Source organism: Canis lupus, chromosome 13 (genome assembly GCF_048164855.1).
Source record: "Canis lupus baileyi chromosome 13, mCanLup2.hap1, whole genome shotgun sequence".
Classification (NCBI taxonomy): domain Eukaryota; kingdom Metazoa; phylum Chordata; class Mammalia; order Carnivora; family Canidae; genus Canis; species Canis lupus.
The window spans coordinates 28,059,119-28,080,150 of NC_132850.1; the positions used below are offsets into that span (position 1 = coordinate 28,059,119).

The following is a 21,032-nucleotide window of genomic DNA, read 5'->3' on the forward strand; positions in this document are numbered from 1 at the left end:
CCTCAGTACCCTGTGGCCCAGTCAAGGTGACACATGAAAATAACCATCACAGTAGTCATCTTTAAAAAATAATTAAATCAAGCAGTGCAATTAGAAAATGAACAAAGTGCTTGAGTAAATACTTCACCTAAGAGACTATCCAGAGAGAAATATGCACATGAAAAGATCTTACACATTATTAATCACTAGGAAAATTGTTAAAGCTACTATATAATATCAATATACACCTATTAGAGTGATTAAAATAAAATACTGACAATACTAAGTGCTGACAAGTATGCGGAGCAGCTGGATCTCTCATGCATTGCTGCTGAGAATGGCACAGGCACTTGAAAAAAAACCATTAATTTCTTATAAAGTTAAATATACACTTCTATGACTCAACAGTTCTGCTCTTGGGCATTTTTCCTAGAGAAATACACTTATGCTCATTCACAATCCTGTACATAAATGTTCACAGTAGTTTTATGCTTAATAACCAAAAGTTGGAAACAGGCCAAATTTTATTCAGCGATTGAAAGGATAAATAATTGGTGGCCCATATGAATGGACATACAATAAAAAGAAATAAAAAGCAACAAACTAGAACAGACCCCTGATACATATAAAGACTTTGATGGATCTCAAGAACATTATGCTGAGTGAAAAAAAGACAATCTGAAAAGGTTATATATGGTCTGATTTCATTTACATGACATTCACAAAATATAGTGATGGAGAACATTTGAGAGGTTGTCCGTGATAAGGTTAGGAAGAGAGGGATATGACTAAGAGGAGAGCAGGGGAGTTTATTGGGAAAAATGGAATAACTCTGTATCCTGGTTGTGGTACATGAATTTATATGTATGATAAAATGTCTTAAATAAGTATAAACAAACCTGAAAAATAGTGCATGTGAAAACTGGTGAGGTCTTAATAAGGTCTGTGGTTTAGTAATGGTAGAGCACCAATGAGATTTCCTGGTTTTATGAACCACACTTTGCTTACATAAGGTATCATGGAGCAAGCTGGCTGGAAGTTATACAGGGAACTCTCAGTACCAAGTTTTGCAACTTCTGTAGGAATTTTAAGTTACTTCAAAATAAAAATTTTGAAAATGATTGAATTTCATGTTTAAGATCTATGCATTTCATTGCATGTAAATTATAGCTCGATAAAAGATTTAAAGTACCTTCCAGGGGCACCTGGGTGGCTCAGCAGTTGAGCATCTGCCTTCGGTACAGGGCGTGATCCTGGAGACCCGGGATCGAGTCCCGCATCGGGCTCCCTGCAGGGAGCCTGCTTCTCCCTCGGCCTGTGTCTCTGCCTCTCTGTGTGTCTCTCATGAATAAATAAATAAAATCTTTTTTTAAAAAAGTACCTTCCAATGCTCACACATATGAGTAAAGGGGTTTATACAATGATGATGATGATGTATTAAAATGGAGGGGTAAAAAGAATGAATTAAATCTAGAGCCCACAAATGTACTGTACAGTGAAAACAAGCAAGTTGCAGAAAAGAGATACCACTGACATTAATTTTGAAAATAATACTCTAAAAATTTGTGAATAATTTTATAAGATAGCTTATAAATGAACTTTGCTTTGTAAATTTTCTCTTTTTTAAAAATCTCAACAATAAGGAAATCGGTATTTCTTTTTATGTGTGCTATTTAGTATAAGCTTCTAAAATTCCAAAAATAAGTGTTTAATAAAATCTTATTTATGAAAAAAGCAGAAGAGGAATTCCCTGTTCTTTATTAAATGACAGAGATTCTGTATTTTTAAGTAATTTGCGTGGGTTGGAGGTGAATCGGGATCCAGATGCTTAGAAGTCTTGTTCAAAAATTCATGTTCCTCATTTCACTATAAAAATATGAGGGGAAATATTACAAACCTTGCACCTGGGAGCCACAAATGTGACCAGTTCAGAAAACAAAGATGTATGAGAATTTTGCAAAATTACTATTTAAAAAATATTTGCTGTTGAATTGCAATAAGAATATTCTTGTCTAACATTGACTCAGAACTATTTATTGTGGTATAACCATAGAAAATGTTTAATATTACAATGTTTTAGAATTAAGCATACTTTTTTTGTTTGGTAGAATGAGTGCTAAAAGCATGGTCAGTCATATTCAGTTTTTTAAGTATATCCATTTTTCATGCTATAGAAAAAAAGAAATCATAAAGAAAATTCATCTTAGCAGTAAAAGGAAGAATAATGTTCAATTTGAAAGCCAGCGTTTTCAGAAATAGAATTGGAATACTAATTAATGCACATGTGACTATGTCAGATGCACTACTGACCTATAACTAACCCCTTTGTAAAATACCTAGATTTGCATTTAAGCTGCCAGGTGGCACCATTGTAAAATTGTGTATTCTTGTTAAGTTCCACTTCTAAATTTGATTGCTTATTATAATCTGGCCTAATTAGTAACTGATATTGATTACTTTCTATATCAGAAGACATCTTTTGGGTGTCAATGGTTCGATGGTAATGAGATTTTTGGAAGACGTGTTCACAAATATTTTCTTGACATGTAGGTATCATCAAATTTGGAAATGGGTGGGAATTTTACTTTTAAATAGATGTGGTGATATTATATCATCAAATTGAAGCAAATAAAATCTGATTTTAAAATCTTGAGTCTTGTAGTTAGAGCTTCTTTAGCTAGCCAGGAGGGTCTCTGTGTTGTTAAGATGTTTTTCCTTGTTTTGTAACTGATCTCACCAAAACTGTAGTATTGCTTTGGCATTTCCCCCTTACTTTTGACTGGTTCTTTTTAAGTCTTAGTATTGATGGAGCTTTGCTAATGGAAATATTAGATGCGTGCGTTCATACACTAATTGAAATAAAGTTCAGAAAGAATGTATAACATTTTTCATACCGATCACAAGTATAAACTGGAAGCCAACTGTTATTTATTTCATTTTTAAACTGTTTTCTACTGAGGTCTTTTGACAATACACTTGTATCACTTAGGCAGGTACATCAACAAGTGACATAGAATGGTTTCTTTTTTTTTTTTTAAAGATTTTATTTATTTATTCATGAGAGACACAGAGAGAGGCAGAGACACAAGCAGGTTCCATGCAGGGAGCCCGACATGGGACTCGATCCCAGGTCTCCAGGATCACACCCTGGGTTGAAGGCAGCGCTAAACCACTGAGCCATCCAGGCTGCCCCATAAAATGGCTTCTATTCTGAGTTCATCAATAGCAAACGTGCTTACTTAACAATGAGAAGTTCATGCTTGTGACAGTGGGAAGAATTTGGGAATCGAGATGTAAAGGAGAAGGGCAAAGATCTGAATTTGAAAGAAAATGATCTTCAGATTGTGTTTTCACGAGATTTTTGTAGCCCTTAATATGGGGATAGCTCTTTAAGCCCAGTGATGGTTTTATCGTTTTATTTTGCTCTATTTCAATTTTTCTCACATTGAACATTAGGACAATGCTTTCTCACAGGATTTCAAGCATCCTGTGGTTTGGGTTAAATCCCAGTTATTTTGAGGCTGCTTTGCTTTCCATCATGGCATTTTCCCTTTCTCCAGGGTTGAATCCTGATAAATTGGTACTTAATGATATTAGACATTATGTAAAATAATATTTTATAAATAGCAAGAAGTGACTCTTTCAACTGTTAGGTTCAGTCCAAGGTAGTAATAAAAGTTCAGATGGGTAATTTTAGAAGTGATTAATTTAATCCTATGTCCTTAAAATAGTATGTCTTGAAATTTCTATTTACCACCACCCTTAAAATTAGACTTACTGTAAAATATTTTTATATTAATAATGGTTTTGATGAAAAGGTAAAGCTCTTTTGTGACTTTGTAGCAAATGAATATGGGATGAAAGGCATTTGAGGAATACTGTTGAGAAAACGAGTACTTATAACTGGTAAAATATAAATATTGCAGAAAATAATCCACTATGACATTTCTAACATTCAATGAAGAATTAAATAATATACTTGGTAAATAAGTGATGTTAAGCTGTTTAAAGTTTCATCAGTTGCCTTTAAGATTGATTTTCATCAAAATTACTGTACTCAAATGTTTTCTTTTGTTGTACAGACTCAAATAGCAAACCTCAATTTTAAAATCGGCTCTTATTTGCAAAAAATGCTTTGACATAGTGCATTTGTTCTGCCTGGACAGCAGTAAAGGATTGTGGTATCATTTTGAAGAAGGTTGTTTGACAGAGCCTGTTTGTTTATTTGGGGTAATGTGAGCTGCATTCAGAAAATGCCATATTTTGTTTCATGATTGTATACATTCCCTCCCATTGCTCCCAGGCAAGACTTGTAAGCAGAGAAGACACGGATTTAGACCTTTTTTCCATGACCAGTGGAAGTGCTTTGTCTGTGAAGAGAGAAAAAAAAAATCAGGCACACAGACACTCAGCGGGATCTTCAAGTAAGTTGTGGTTTCCTTCAGAGTTAATTTAGAAATCACAAATGAATTGATGGAACATGATGCCAACAAGCATTCTTTCTTAGATAAGGGGTAGGATGCCAGCAACCAGAACTGCCCGAAAGTGTGTATTTGAACTTTTTCTTTCTTTTAAGCGTCTTCTTTTGATATAAATCACATTAAATTATTTCTAAAACTAACAGCATCAATTTTTACTTTAATCATACTCTCTGAGACTCAGACTCACCCATGAATTATATTGAATTATTTGATCATTTAATTCTAAAAGAACTTTTTGGCCAACTGTAAAAAGTTGGATTTATATATCAAACTAGTATATTTTGGCCTTTTGTCATTGATTTGATCGATGCTGTAGGTAACCTTAACTTTTAAAGGAAACTTTTTAAATAGCAGATTTTAGGTGATAATACTTTACTGTCAAAACAATGCTTTAAAAACTATTTCTGTTGAATAGATGACAGTTTATTAATGATGATCCGTTACACTTATAAACTTGTCACACACATCTGTTACTTTTAATACGATTTCAACAAGATTTGCATTGCAGTTATTAACTCTGAAAAAATAAACATTTAAAAATATTTGTTTCTTGTGGTAATAGAGTCTAATTTTTTTTCAAACTCTTCGAATACCCTAGAGGTTTTGAAATGTCTTCTAAAATGTTTTGGTATATTAGTATAAAAGATGTTTTATTGGATATCATATTTTGTTGATTTCCCCAAAGTATAGTGAACTTCAAAAATCCACATATTAACTTACACTTTATTGTAAGTATTCTTTTTTAAAAAAGCTTTATTACCTGTCAATAGTATAGTTTTATATATACAAAGTCAATATTTGATTGAATGTAAAAAATTCAATCATCCAGATTGATGCTCTACAGATAAATGAAAACTTAAAAATGATCCTCTCTCACTTTTTATCCAGGCATGTTGCATTCATTAGTCATTCAAATCCACTAATATATGCAAGTTCATTTCGATAAATTTTAATTTTGTTTTGAAACAGTGATTTTAATATATCTAAATTAAAAATATTTCCAGGCTTCAAAGTTCTTAGCTGCTTGAATTTTCTTTACTTGATTATAGAATCTGGTCACAAAATGATCCTCTAGGGACGCCTTGGTGACTCAGTCAGTTAAGTGTCTGCCTTCAGCTCAGTTCATGAGCCCAGGGTCCTGGGGTTGAGCCCCACATCTGGCTCCCTGCTGAGTGAGAGTCTGCTTCCCCCTGCCCCCTCGCTCTGCCCCTCCCCCTGCTGGTGCTCACTCTCTCCCAAATAAGTAAATAATTTTTTTAATTGCTCTAGTCAATATGGTTAAGAAAGAAATAGTTTGTGATTTATTCACTAAGTAAAATTATTGATCTAATATAAAATTTTTGTATTTTAACATAATTTATTAATTATATCAACTTCCAAAATATATGTACATTTCAGAAATAATTGCCTGTGTCACACATAATGAATAATGCTATCTCCATTTAAAGCATTGCATATTATGAAATCATATCACTTTGAAGCAGTGTAAAAACAAATTACCCTGTCACATTACAGAATATCAAAGTTTCTATTTATAATGTTTCACCTATCAAAACAGTTGTATATAGCTCAATAAAAATCAGCAACTATCCTAAAATGCACAAGCCTTATCTTACACTTATGTGATGTCAAATCATAGATTTTAGAGAATACAAGATCATTATACAGAGTTAATTTTTTTGTAGTCTTATTTTCGTTTTAAATTTTAATTCCTGTAGAGTTACTATACAGTGTTCTATTACTATCAGACATAGGATATAGTGACCCAACAGCTCATTCTCTAAGGAACTGTAATTGAGTTATCCTCACTGATTCCAATTGGTTGTCAGTAATGACATTATAATAAACTCTACTAATCATTAAATCTGTTCACTGACAATTTACAATGTTTGTTTACTGACAAACCATTTTAGAAAAACAGAGTTTTTATCCAACAGCATGATTATGAATAAAATACACTTTAAAATGGGAATATCAAGTACTGTCCCTACTTTGAGGAGTTGTTGTTAGGATAAAATGTAGAGCATTTAAAACAATATCTGGCACAATACAAGAGCGTAATAAAAGTCTTTATGATTGCTACCTACACATAGCCATAAAAGAAGAATTGTTTGAAGTAAGATATTAAGGTCACTAGTATCTAGACACACGAGCTAACTAGCTCAGCTTATAAGAAACCTATTCTTAATAGTTACTTAACTAAAAAACTTGGGGTAGCCTAATATCCATAGAAATCTTTAACCATCAAAATCCTTGGGTCCTAGGCTTCTATGGCCCTGAGCCAACCATGTACAGCTTCGGTATTTTGAAAGCTCTTTTTCCTCCAGCTTTTTCTCTCTCTTAAAAGACTTGTCACCTTATTAAAACTAAAGTATTTCTCTTAGCTTTACAAGCTAAATCTAGAGTAGTTTATGGGCTGCAGTTATAAAACTCTCTCAGCCCTTGAACTTTTCTAAGATATTTCTTTCTATATTGCTATAATATTCATAATGTATTGTATAGAATCAGATAAAGCCAGGTTTAAATCCCAGTTCTACCATTACGCATAAGTTGTATGATCTTAACACCCAAGTTAACTATCTGTAAAATGGGAATAATAAAGTCCATATCATAGAGTTTTGGTGAGGAAGAAATGAGTAAAAATATAGGTAAAGCATATAGTACATTGACCAGCATATAGTAAATACTTGTTTATATTGCTTTTGTTTTATGTTGCTGTTGCATAATTTTAAATAATTTCAAAGTAGAATTGTCTTTCTTCTTTGTGTGTCAAATAATTCCAGAACCAGTGTACTTTCAGCATCATGCCAGTCACCTCAAGCCATACTGTCTTAGAGAATTTCCTAGTTCTCTTCCTTTTCCTTTTATGTCTTACTTCTTCCTTATACATGACCTTCTAATCTAACTTATGGTTTAAGAAAAGATGAAAGAGGCCACATTCTTATTTTTAAAATGCCATTTATAAAATGAGTATGCAAATTCATTTCCTCATTTAGACAATATTTTTACAAAACATTTGATTTCCTTAGATGGTTTTGGTTTTCTCAATTAATTTTTCCATTTAATTCTTAAAGGATGCATTACAATAATAATAATTTTATTGATATAACAATTTATAGCTTTTCTAATTTATTTTAATTATCTTTTTTTTAAGATTTTATTTATTTCCTTGAGAGAGAGAGAGCAGGAGAGCAAAAGTGGAAGTTATAGGCAGAAGGAGGAGAAACAGACTCTCTGCTGACCAGGGAACCCAATGTGGGGCTTGATCCCAGGACTCTGGGATCATGACCTGGGCCAAAGGCAGACACTTAACTGACTGAGCCACCCAGGCACCCCTTAATTATCTTTCTTATTTATACTGATTATTTTTCTTTAACAGCTAATATAAATAAGACTCAGAGTTTATTTAGCTTGTTTGTGACCCAAAAAACTTAGCAAGGAAAAGTAGCAACTTGAACCTATCTTTTCTTATTCCAAACCCAGTGCTATCTTGCTTTTGATTCCTCCATGCACTAAAATATAATCGCTTAATTGTAATAATAGAACATATGTAGTTCTTATTTATTCATTCAGGAGCCATTTACTAAAAGATCACTGCTTACTATATGCATAGTTTAAGTTCCCAGTTGCCTACTCCTAATCATTTCTATGCGTTCTAGGACATACTCCATTTTTGGAGTTAGCTAGGGATTGGGAATCCACAGAACCCCTGATATAGTGTATAATCAGCCCAAAGTCAATTTCTCCTTTAAAGATATCTAAATTCTCTTGAACTATAAGCCCTTTTAATATGGTTCTGAATATTATAAATACAGAAAAACATATTTATTTTACAAGTGAAGCAACTAATGTAAATTGCATGAGAAAGTCTTCTCAAAGGCAAAATATTTGATTTGCACCTGGAATGACATTTGGGGTGTAAGGAAAAAAGTGGAAGAAAGCCATTTTAACAGAAAGCAAAGGATAAAAATATGAATATATTTTTGTTGAACAATTAGGAGTATGTCCAGACCAGAACTTGCACATACCAGAGTATGCAAAATAAGACTGGATTAAAAATGAAGCCTAGTTTCAGTTAAGCTTGAATGTAAAGTGGAAGAATTAGACTTTCCTACTGATAATGAGTAATGAACAATTTCTAAAAATACCTTGGTGTTTCTCAGTGTTTTAGATGAGATTAACAAATGTATTTTGAGTCAGATTTAACATTCTACAATGCCTCCAATATATTGACAAAATGATTTTACACTTCTTATCAAAAAAAGAATATTTTTAGTTATCAAAAGTAAAAAGTGAAATAGTTCACCAATGTCAATACCTAATAATACAGGCAGATTTAGACTAAAGGTGGTCATTCAAGCAAAAGTAGATTCCAAGGATTACTATTAAAGTTTACTCCAAAATTACTCTAAGCACATTCCATTAACATAATTTTAAATTTTCAAATAAATAATTATTAGCATGGTGTATATTCGTGTATGTCTGTATGTATAGAGGCACATGTATAGGGATATCTAATTTGTATATATATATATTTTATATATATATATTTGTATATATCTATAGTATATTTACATAATATGCATCTGTAATCCCTAATTCAGTAAACACTTAAATATTATTGCATATATCTGTGGGTCATTATATAAAAAGCAGGCGTCATGATCCAAGCAAGTATATACCTACAATATACAAAATGCTATACAGGCCATTAAAAAAGAACAAAAATGGACAAGTACAGCCCTAGAAGAACCAATACAGTATTAAAGGAAAATAAAGAACAAATTCCCTTTAATACTAACTATAAAGGGAAATGCCAATTAAAACAATGAGATACCACTACATACCTATCAGCATGGCCAAAACCCAGAACACTGACAGTACCAAGTGGTAGCAGGGATGTGGAGCAGTGGGGGCACTCATTCATGGCTAGTGGAAATGCAAAATGGTACAGCCGCTTTGGAAAAAATTCTGGTGACTTCTTGTGAATCTGAACAGTCTATTACCATGTGATCCAGTAGACCTGCTTCTTTGTATTTTCCCAAAGGAATTGAAAACTTATGTCCACACAAAAATGTGGATGTTTGTAGCAGCTTTACTTGTAACCACCAAAACTTGGAGGCAACCAAAATGTCCTTTAATAGGTGAATGTCTAAATAATCTGTGATACATCCAGATAATAGAATGTTATTTAGTGTGAAAAATAAATGATCTATTAAGCCATGAAAAGACACAGAGGAAATTTAAATGCATATTAGAAAGTGAAAGAAGCTGATCTAAAAGGCTACATGCTGTATGATTCCATCTCTGTGATGTTCTTGAAAAGGCAAAACTTTGAAAAATATCACAGGTGGCCAGGGGTTGGGGAGGGGGGAAGAGGAGATGAATAGATTGAGCATAGGGTTTGGGGGGAGCAATGAAAATACTCTGTATGATACAGTAGTGATGATACATGTCATTCATTCCCCCCTTTTTTTTTCCTAAACCCACAAATTGTGCAAAATCAAGAGTGAATTGGAAAAAAAAAAAGTGAATTGGAGTACAAACTATGGACTTTGGGTGATTATTCTGTGTCAGTTTAGGTTCATCAGTTATAACAAAGGGAATGGGGGGATATTGATAATGAAGAGGCTGCATGTGTGGGGACAAGGTGTATGGAGAGTGTCTGTATCCTCCCCTCAATTTTACTGTGAACCTGACACTGCTCTAGAAAATGTCTTAATAAAAGTGGTGGGGGAAAAAAAAAAGAAAATATTAGAAGAGTGCTTCTTGCCAGCTATTCTGGGATTTACTTTATTGATAGACGGTTACTATTATTAAAGAATGGTTGTGATATATTATAAATAGCCCTCTATTATGGAATTCAATCAACATGAAGATAGAATTTTGAAGGGCTTGGTCTCCAGCAGGGGGAAAATCTCTCTCGATAGTACTAATCAGACTTCCTTTCAGATTTTCTTGGCCACAACAGTGTCATACTAATATTTTATGTTGTTTATTCTCCTTCTCCTCTGCTAGCATGTATGTTCCAGGAGGGCAGGGAATTTAACGTAGTATTTAGTACCTAGTACCTAGAACAGCTCCCTGGCATGTAGGCGCTGTAATGTGTATGTAATGAGCGAATTAACAGATGGATGGATGGATGGATGGATGGATGGATGGATGGATCCATGAATATGCTCCACAATGGAGCAGAGAATGTCAGATAAGAGCCAGAAAGAGAATATTTGACATTTTACTGCTCCATAGTGGGAGGCAGGCTGTACTGACAAAAAGGATGGTGAAAGATTTACTAGTTTGGTAGACATTCATTATTATCAGCCAAAGCTTCTAAGAGCAACTGATCTATCTATAATCCTTGTATGTTCAATCTCTCCAAACAGTAAGGGTTTTTTTCCAGGTGAATTTTTCAAACAACCAATCATGAGAGTCAGATTCCTATGGATCCAATCTACTTGAAGCAAATACTCTCATTTGTTCCTTCAAAAATATTTGCAGGGTCCTCTTAAAAGCTCAGTGCATCACACAGATGAGAGAGTGCTGAGCAACACCAGTATATCTCTGGCCTGCATGGAGTTTATAATTTATATAAATATGTACTGTAACCATCTGGGTCCAATCAGAAGACAGCTATCACACAGAAGGTTAAACAGGGAAAGTTTAAGTATTATTATTTATACTAAAGTATTATCCATATCAGCTATGAAATACAAAGAAACTGTATATGGTACCCTGTACCCTAGGGCTGAGGCTGTTTGAGGGTTCAGAGCTCACTGGAGAAGGTGTGGTTTAGCCACTACATAGACAAGTTCCCTGGTCTGGAGTTACTGGTCTGAAGTTACTGGGCAAACAATAGGCAATTCCCTGGAGTGGGGACAGGGGCCAAATAATGAGCAGTTGGTGACAAAGAAAAAGGCATGCAGTGAGAATGGGTCCTGGTAAGGCAGAGGGTGCAGCAGGTTTTGGTTTCCCTGTGGAGAGGATAGCACACAGGTTATTGCTAGGCTGAAGCTGCAGGGTTGCCGAGGGATCATATAATGGGACTGGAGCTCAGGGGGGCTGCATCAGAGCTCATGAAACCCACAAGGCCAACCCTATCCCCACCTATGCCAGAAATTACAAAACCCCTTCTTAGAGCAGTGTCCCTTCAGCACCCTCTATTGAGAAAGCTTAACGTTTTTCTCACTTTAAAGCAGAAATGCTTGAAGAAATCCTTTTATTACAAAACATATAATGAAGGGCGTATTCATTGCTTGTGAATTGATAACTGACATATGTATGCACTAAACTCCTACTCTCTGGATATAACATGTATGTGTTGGTTTTATATATATAAAATTGTATAATTTTATAAGTAAATATATTTTTAAAATCTTTACAAAAGTAAATTGTACGCACTTTTCTTTTTTATTCATTTTATTCATTTTTATTCATTTTATTTAAGATTTTATTTATTCATGAGTGACATAGAGAGGGAGGCAGAGACATAAGCAGAGGGAGAAGCAGGCTCACCGCAGGGAGCCCGATGCAGGACTCTATCCCTGGACCCTGGATCACGCCCTGAGCCAAAGTCACACACTCAACCACTGAGCCACCCAGGCGTCCCTCACTATTCTTCTTTTTAAAAGAGAGTCACAGCATGGACCAAATTAAGGCTTAATGTTATTTTACTCATGGCATCTAAGGCTAGGAAATATGCTTGGGTGAGGCAAATTGTGAAGAATTGAGGAAAAGCATACAAAGACCTCAAATTGTTAAGAGAATGTCATCCCATCATTATATTTCTCTTTCTTCTAAGTTTTTCCTCTTTCTTCTACTTCCAGCCTATAAAATCATGTCATTAACTAGGAAAAAATAATTAACTAGGGAATGACTTGATTATTTTAAAAAATATATTTATTTATGTATTTATTTATTTGAGACAGAACATGAGGGGAGGGACAGAGGGAGAGAATCTTCGAGTAGACTCCCCGCTGAATGCGGAGGCCAATGGGGGCTCGATCTCACCCTCAGTGAGATCACAACCTGAGCAGAAACCAAGAGTCCCAACACGTAACCAACCGAGCTACCCAGGTACCCCAGGAATGACTTTAATAAGGCATAGCATAGTCCTCAGGAAACGAATTATGAAGTCCAGAGGTAAGAGATGATTAATATGCCAGTTGCATTTTTAAACACCGTGGGAGAGAGTGTGGCATTGGTAAGAAGAGTATGGTGTCGAGAGACTGGAAAACAGATTTCTAATCTTGCAGTGGCTCCTCATCAGCTTGTGACTTTGGATAAGTCATTTATAACTCCTTTGTAAATTTAGCAGGTAAAAGGTGACCTGGAATAAGAGAAAGAAATTTGGAGTAAGCCAGATCTGAATCTGAATCCCATTTCTCACACTTAACATTTTTGTGAGCTCGGATGAGATATTTCAGGTTTGGTTTGTTCATTTAGAAAATATAATGGAAAATTAGATAAGTATATAAATATGTAGTTTTGCTGTCATGTGAGAAAGGAGGAGAAAAGAAAAAAACAAACGTAAAGGAGATCCAAGAGTCCTAATAGCTTTAGAATTCTGGAATTCTGCAAATAGAACGATAAAACTTGTATGTGAAAATTTCCAATTAAAAAGCAACAGAGGCTATTATTTCTAATATTTTATAGCATGAAAATAATGTTTATAGTTGAAAATTTTCTCCACACAATAACACTTCTGAGTCTGATTTCAAATGTTTTCAAATTTCTCTAATTACTTTAGCTGAGCATAGTCAACCGAAATGGGGGAAAAAAAAACTTTCCTTTAAATGTTTTCCAAGTAAAGATTAGAAAACCCCATCATCTATGAGAAATGACAGCTATTTCATAAAAGCAATTTGAATTTTAAAAAGCTAAACGTGACTCTGAAACTCTCTAACTCTGAAACGTGACTCTGATACATATTATAAAAATTTGGTGTAAGAATATTCTACTATAAATACTTAGTAGGTATCTTGATGTCTTGATACATTTTTTTTTAAATGAGAAAAAACAAAACTTTCTACTAAGAACCCAGTCGACATTTCATAGGGTGTACTTGGACATAATCTTTAGCATAATCCTTAGCTAAATGTTGACCTTTTAGAAAAAAGTCGTTTGTAAACTTAATGTTGAAGACACTATAGAGGAAACTAGGTGTAGACATACAGCTATAAGGTAGCTTAATGAACAGGTTACCCTGAAAGTAATTAGTAAAACCTATGGTGTTTTGTATAAATGTAAAATGCTGTGGTGGGAAAAGCAAAGGAATAACAGGCAGCTGTCTTCTTTAAGAGAAATTTCAGTTTTTCAATTTATAAGACTGTGTGCAAGGTGGCCTTGCTTTTAAATCTGATTATTCTCACTCAGAATATAAGTGAGAACCAGGCCTATAGTCTCTCCTAAAGTATGTTTTGGAGAGAACTCTAGTATATTTATGGGCCAAAATTGGAAGCAAAGAGAGGCACTCTCTCTTTTTTTTAAGGGTCCTCTTTTTGAAGATGAGACTAATATTAATAATATTTTAAATTCACTTTGAATGAATTATACCTTGGAAGTTATTTGTGGTGGTCTTATTCAATGAGCATTTATTGAGCACTTAATATATATTAGGTGTGATTCTATGTTATAGGGACAATTTCAAATTCAATTAAATATCAAAATTCTAAACTTTTTAAAAATACAAGTCAGCCTCTTTTATAATTATCCTTAATATAGCAAATGTTGCAAATGTTTTAAAAAGTAGAGCTTCGATTCCACATATGAGTAAAATCATATGGTATTTGTCTTTCTCTGGCTGACTTATTTTACTTAGCATAATATGCTCTAGCTACAATCCACATCATTGCAAATGGCAAAATTTCAGTCTTTTTTATTGCTGAGTAATATTCCATTGTAGGTATATACCACATCTTCTTTACCCATTCACCAGTCGGTGGTCATTTGGGCTCTTTCCATAATTTGGCTATTGTTCATAATGCTGCTATAAACACCACGTACAGGAACACGGGGGAGAAAAGAGGCAAACTAGAAAATAAACAATAACTGCAGAGAACAAACTCAGGGTAGCTGGAGGGAAGATGGGCAGAGGGATGCACTAAATGAGTGATGGGATGAAGGAGGGCACTTGTGATGAGCACTGGGTATTGTATGTGAATGATGAATTACTAAATTCTACACCTGAAACTAATATTACACTATATGTTCATGAGCTGCAATTTAAATTAAAACATGAAAGAGAAAAAATATTAGAACTTAAATTTATTTTCAAAAATTAAAAATGTCATTATTTTGGTATTTCAAGAATATAAGCAGTATCTCTTATGTGAAATGGCTTTGTTTTTTCTCTGAAATTATTAATGACTTAACCAACTTCATCCAATGCAAAGATGTGTTAATGAATTGCAGTGTTAATTTTTTAGGTGAGAGGACCCACATCTGTGGTTATCAGCTGTCATCCTCCATTCCTCCAGTAAGAAAACTTGATTGGCTGAGAAAGATAATGATATTCTCCAAAAAGACTCTTCCAAGTTGAAGAGAATACCCTGAAATAGACTACACAATGGGGGTCACTCAGTGCCCTCAAAACGAGGGGCCCCTGGGATTTGTTAGGGAATTATAGTTCTAGGAATGGGCTAGATCCTGTTCAAAACCATTTAGGGAGCGTTTTCCAGCACAAAGAAGGTGAAGGTATTCATACTTTTTTTGTCCCCTGCCAGCCAGAATAATAGCATTTCCATCACAGAGTCTTATTGTTAAGTGAAGAGAAAACCATAATTATGTAACATTTTCATATTACCAAGTGTCTTCTTTAGATCTAAAGATCTAAAATTAGAATTTTACATAAAATACCAGATCAAAAAAAGATAAGTAGATAGGTAGATGGGTAGATAACAGAGAAGTTTACCTCCTAGTTCTTGACATATTACCATTTTTTTTCATATTACCATTTCCATTTAGTTACAGGCATGATTTTCAAACTATGAAACTGCAGAAGTAATAGCTGTAAGTATAGTAATAAATGATCTTATTTCACTGATGCTTCTTTGGTGGATTTACCTCCCCATGTTGTCACCTTGATGCTTTGCAAGCCTTCTGCAACCCACTCTGAACCCCTTATCTCCTTCAAATTTTTCCTTTTTTCAAGGCCCCAAGATTTCCAATTAGCATTTTGACCTCTTTGGCAGCTCTGCTACATCCTAGGGATCCCTTTTATTGTGTAACTTAAATTTATAAGTCAGTGGATTTTCTCACTGGATGTCTAGAAATGTTTCACATGTAACTTAATTTTCTGTCACATAGAGTGGGCAAAGGTGAGTAAAAGTTACATTTAATCATGTACCTATTTTTATATTTTTTGCATAAACTGAAACTACGCATAAAAAGAATAAATTGAGTTTTGGTTCAATTGCCCACTAATTAGCATATTGGTTTTACTTGTACCTGGCCTTTAAAAAAAATCTACATAGTTACATCATTCTGATATATTTCTTTCATCTTGAAAAAAACACATAGTCTCTAGTATTCTATATCAAATTTTACAAAGTTCAAAGGAGACACTACTCATTAATATTACTTTACTAAAGCATGTGCTCATGTAATACACCCAAAATCAACTCAATTATGGGAGTATTCTTTGAACAACTTCAAAAAGTCTTGTCACAACTCATTTACAAAGGCCTTGAGGAATAAACAGTGACATAAAAAAAGGGTAAGAAAGTCTGAAAAAAACTTTCAGTAATTATTAAATTTTAAAAATCATGTTCGAAGATATGAGAGCATATAAAAATTTATAGGTGGGCATAGATATGAATACAGGTATAGAAAGGTATTTCATGTATTTCCTCACTTACAGACATTGAAGATAGTATTGTTTTCCATTGATACATATTATTCATTTTTAGTTCCATAGGCCTATTTCCAGGAAATGGGCAGTTCTTTTCCATTCCAAGGCATGCAAAAACAGATTTACATCTCACATTTGATTTTCTTTATGGTACTGTTACGTTAGAGGAATCCTTTATTTCTGACTATTGAACACAATATTGTCTTCTTTACAATAAATCTTGGTCACTTGAAGCTGAGTTTCACCTGTGCTATTATCACTTACCTTTGGGCAAAGAGTTTAAAAGCCTTACCTCAGTTTCCCCCATCTTTAAAATGAAGATGATGTGTATCTCATAGAGTTGTAATTAGGATTGAAAGAGTGGGTGAAAATAAAGTGCTGATCAGGGGCCTGGGGTGTAGTGAACGCTTAAATCCCTGCAACGTCACATTTTCAGGCAAGTTATGAGCGGACTGACAATGACAGAGAATTGAAGAGCACGTGGGCGATGAGAAAATATGAGCACTAACATGTAATACTTGTAATAGTTTTGAGAGTAAAAAGTAATATAACTGTACTCAAGCAAAAATCTTGTTGATGCTAAATGCATAATGAAGAGTTGTTAAGTATGTCAACTATGGTAATACTTTTAATTAGCTGCCGTACCAAATGGCATAAGTGGCCATGTTCTATCTACAAAATCTTCTAATAAAATAATTCCATGATACCATTGTGTATGCCAATTGTTGCAAAAATTCATTGTACAAGAACTAAAAATTGTCATATTACCCATTTAAATGATTCAAACTTCCATCCCACTATACATGTTATATTTTTGCCCAGATAAAAAAAGGTAAAGATAAGAGTTTATAATTATAAATTGTTAAACTTTTTTGGTTCTCTCTAGGAAATCTGGCTTTGCTTCTCCTCTTTTTTTAATCCAAAGTGTTTGACTTAAAATAGTACATCAATAGAGAAGCTAGAGCTAAATCACATGGAATTTTTTTTAAAAAAAATTTTGTTCAGCAAGAGTTGGTCTCTAACAATGTAAAGTTGTAAACTTTAAGGCTCTTTTTATTTTTGTTTAAGCCATTAACTCTGACCTTTCTTGGTCTCAAATTTTTTGGCAGAAGCTTTAAAAATGAATTTGTTAGGTCTTGATATTTTGTTCCTGAACCTTGTCAATTAATCAAACAAACACATTAACACTTTAACCCTTAAAATAGTCCCACAACCAGAATTAGATAATCAAAATTAATTACTATTATACCATGTTTACATGGTTGGTGGAATCATCTAATACATATGTATCAAAAGTCTAGTACAAAGTAGGCACATAATAGATAGCTGTTGATTTAATGTTCTTTAACAAGTTGATACTGCCTGTTTCTAAGATCTAAGACAATTTAATGAAACAGTCAACAGTCAAGGATTCCAGACACAGTTAAATGTAAGTTATTAGTAACCACAAAACAGTGTTTACAGATCTAAAACAGTAGTTTGACCAACAGCTGATGTTATCCAGAGAATAACAAATTTCAATGTACTTGTATGAGAAAACTAGTTTGTACACATGTCAACTATACTTATTCTTTGTAAAGAAACAAACAAAAACCCACACATTTTTAATATTTTTGAGGACAGGATCCACGTATGCTCTATTGATAATAGATTAAAGCATCATGTTTCTGACTGTAGTATACTAGTTCTTATGCCTTCCCTTCATGTTCATTTCCTTTCTTAGAATAAACTACTATACTCTGAATTTTGGGGGGAGGGTTGTTATTGTTGTTGCTTTCAAACCAATTTCTTACACTAGCTAATGTGGTGAGTAAATAAATGGGCATGGTCAAATGTGAAATGCATTTGTCAAGTGAATGAAACTGAAGTGCAATAATATAATAAATCCTCAGGCTAGTCATGTTTATTGTTGCCAAATGTCTCCCTGCTAAGAACTAATAAGCATGAAAAGGGATAATGAAAGTTTCCATGAAAAGTTTTTGGGAAATCTATCCACAAGTCTTCACTATCTGAGAATGTGGAAATAAGTATTTGTTTTATACAAGTTCCATATGAGGGCTGTAAAGATGGAATTACTAGAATAGAGTAAAATGGAAAGCAACTACAGTGTGATAGTTACTAATGTTATTTGGCACATGGAAGAAAATTGACAGGGAGGGTCCACAGCAAGGCTGACTAGAACAGTGCCTGCTATAAAATAGCAGTAAATAAATACATGGTGAATGAATGTGTAAATAAAAGGATGATTTTAAGATTTATGTATTTATTTGAGAAAGAGAGCGAGAGAGCTCAGGGGAGGAAGAGTAGTGTGGAAAGGCAGAGGGAGAGAGAATCCAAGCAGACTCCTCACTAAGCACCAAGCCCGAGGTGGGCCACAATCACAGGACCTGAGATCATGACTTGAGTCGAAATCAAGAGTGGGATCCTCAGCCGTCTGAGCCATCAGGTGCCCCTAAATTTTAAATTAAAGCTTTCAAAGGCCCCATGTGATCTCAAAAATCCAATGTGGTTTTTAAATGTTTAAATTCCAAAGGAGGGATCCCTGGGTGGCGCAGCCGTTTAGCGCCTGCCTTTGGCCCAGGGCGCGATCCTGGAGACCGGGGATCGAATCCCATGTCGGGCTCCCAGTGCATGGAGCCTGCTTCTCCCTCTGCCTATGTCTCTGCCTCTCTCTCTCTGTGTGACTATCATAAATAAAAAATTAAAAAAGAAATTAAATTCCAAAGGATAACTGCTTACTGATAAACGTTTCAAGATTTACTTAAAATGCATATTTTTGCTAAATGTTTACTTTGACTAAGTTAGTTAACATGGGAAAGTGAGGGGTAAGACAAGATTATCAGAAATTAAAATAGAGTGCTTTATTAGAAACTAGGTTATTTCAAAGGAATATACCTGTCTATTAAGGGTAGAAAATACTCTCAATTATTAGAATCATTGTTCTTTATTTACAAGCAATGTGGACACGTGGTTGTAAATGTCATAAAACTGAATAGAGTCCTGAAGAGAACAATGAAAAAAAAATGATTAAAGGAATTGGGAATAGACCTTACCTGATCTGACAAGAGTAAAGGGACATATGACTTGATTTGTAGAAGCAATTGTGTGCAGGAGAAAATGGGGAGCTGGGTAGCTTGTAAACTGTTAACTCCTCAGCGAGTTACAATTTTTATTTCCTAGTCAATTTGGAAATTTAAACACTCGCTAACTATTAGTTTAGTGGGAAGCCAACAAATTGGGCATAGTTACATAGAATAAAAAGAAGAGTTTTAGTTAATTTAAGGGCCACATGACCAAAAGCAAACCTAGTTCTTAAAAAAAAAAAAAATCACAAAACCTTTTTATATTTTACAATCAAAATAAGTCACTCAAAAAATTCCTCTAGAGGGATGCCTGGGTGGCTCAGCAGTTGAGCCTTTGGCTCAGGATATGATCCTGGGGTTCAGGATCAAGTCCTGCATCGGGCTCCTCACGGGGAGCCTGCTTCTCCCTCTGCCTGTATCTCTGCCTCTCTCTCCGGGTCTCTCATGAATAAGTAAGTAAAATCTTTTTTTAAAAACCCTTTAGGGAAAAAATAAATAAAAATAGCATTGAATAATGTTAATATGAGAACTGCAGAATTTATAGAAATGACAATATTTTTAGCACCACATTCTAGCCATCTTTGTGCCAAGACACACAAGGTATCTTCAAGAAGAAATTAACACAATAGTGTGTTACAAATAGTAAAACCTGGCAAACAGTGCAAACAATAAAGGGGCCTTAAAAATTCTAGATCAAATATGAAGGGTAGCTATTTATAAAGGGTCAAGAAATAGGCGAAATACAAACACAAAAATCTATACAATATCTATCAAAATAAGATTCCTCACTCTATTTGATATACATTAGTTTCTATGCTCATTAGGAATTGTTTTTCAAATATATGTAGCCAAGGCAAATTATATGTGTCTGACTTAGAAATAATATACATCATGATTTTTACCAACAATAACAAATATTGTGGATATATTGTATCAAATGTACCAAACCTAACTGATTTTCTTAGTCATATGTCTCTTAAATATTGTGTATGAAGAATCATCGTAAATGTCATCGTCCAACTGAAATGTTAAGAAACAGAAATTTCGTTAATATTTTTATAAGTTATAGAAAACAATTTTAGTCACTGAAAAAGCTTGAAAGCAACTTGAGAAAACTAAAAAAATGTTAGTCACTGAAAAAGCTTGAAAGCAAAATCACCATGATTTATTGAGGCAATCTGAATACAATAGAGACAACCTGTTATTTGTTTAGTTTTCATTCTCAGTGTTAGACTTTGAACTAAGTGAAGTTCACTCTAAATATCATTATAATCCAAGGTAGGACATAGCAATGACCTTAAAAAGCAACTGTTATTTGAACACTGTAATAACTCCCTCAACCTCAAACATACCCAGTGTAACTCATTCACAGCACTTAAATTGATATAAACGCTTTGCTGCTAAAAATTTGTTCTGGTCACTTTCATTAAAATGTTGAATTTTTTTTTTCTCCATGCTTTACTTGTGCTGTATCTGCTGTTAAGCAATACAATATGGGAAGGGCTTTGAAAGGATTTCTATATCCAGACACATAGTGTTGGGTGTATTGATGAAAATCCAATGACGTATTACTATACATCATGAAATTTCTATTTTGACCGGTTTAACGAAGTTTTTTTTATACATACCAGGAGAGTCATT

The 21,032-nt window shown here is 33.9% G+C and overlaps 1 protein-coding gene across 18 annotated transcripts in view; it reads left to right on the forward strand.

Annotated features, from left to right (window-relative positions):
* The window catches only part of LRRIQ1 (leucine rich repeats and IQ motif containing 1), a 214,957-nt gene that overhangs the window by 182,087 nt on the left and 11,838 nt on the right, over nt 1-21,032 (forward strand). For 12 of the 18 annotated variants that reach the window (XR_012005746.1, XR_012005745.1, XR_012005747.1 and 9 more), the window contains one exon: nt 4,283-4,403. The exons of 2 other annotated variants lie outside the window; for them this stretch is intronic. Coding sequence is in view for 13 of the 16 variants with exons in the window: in XM_072772945.1 (XP_072629046.1) it covers nt 4,283-4,403 (121 nt within the window). In the remaining 3 variants the exon portion in view is untranslated. Of the gene's footprint in view, nt 1-4,282; nt 4,954-14,884; nt 15,395-15,422; nt 15,474-21,032 lie in introns of those variants that run through there. 4 more of the 18 variants (XM_072772953.1, XM_072772955.1, XM_072772950.1 and 1 more) reach the window with 4 other exon arrangements.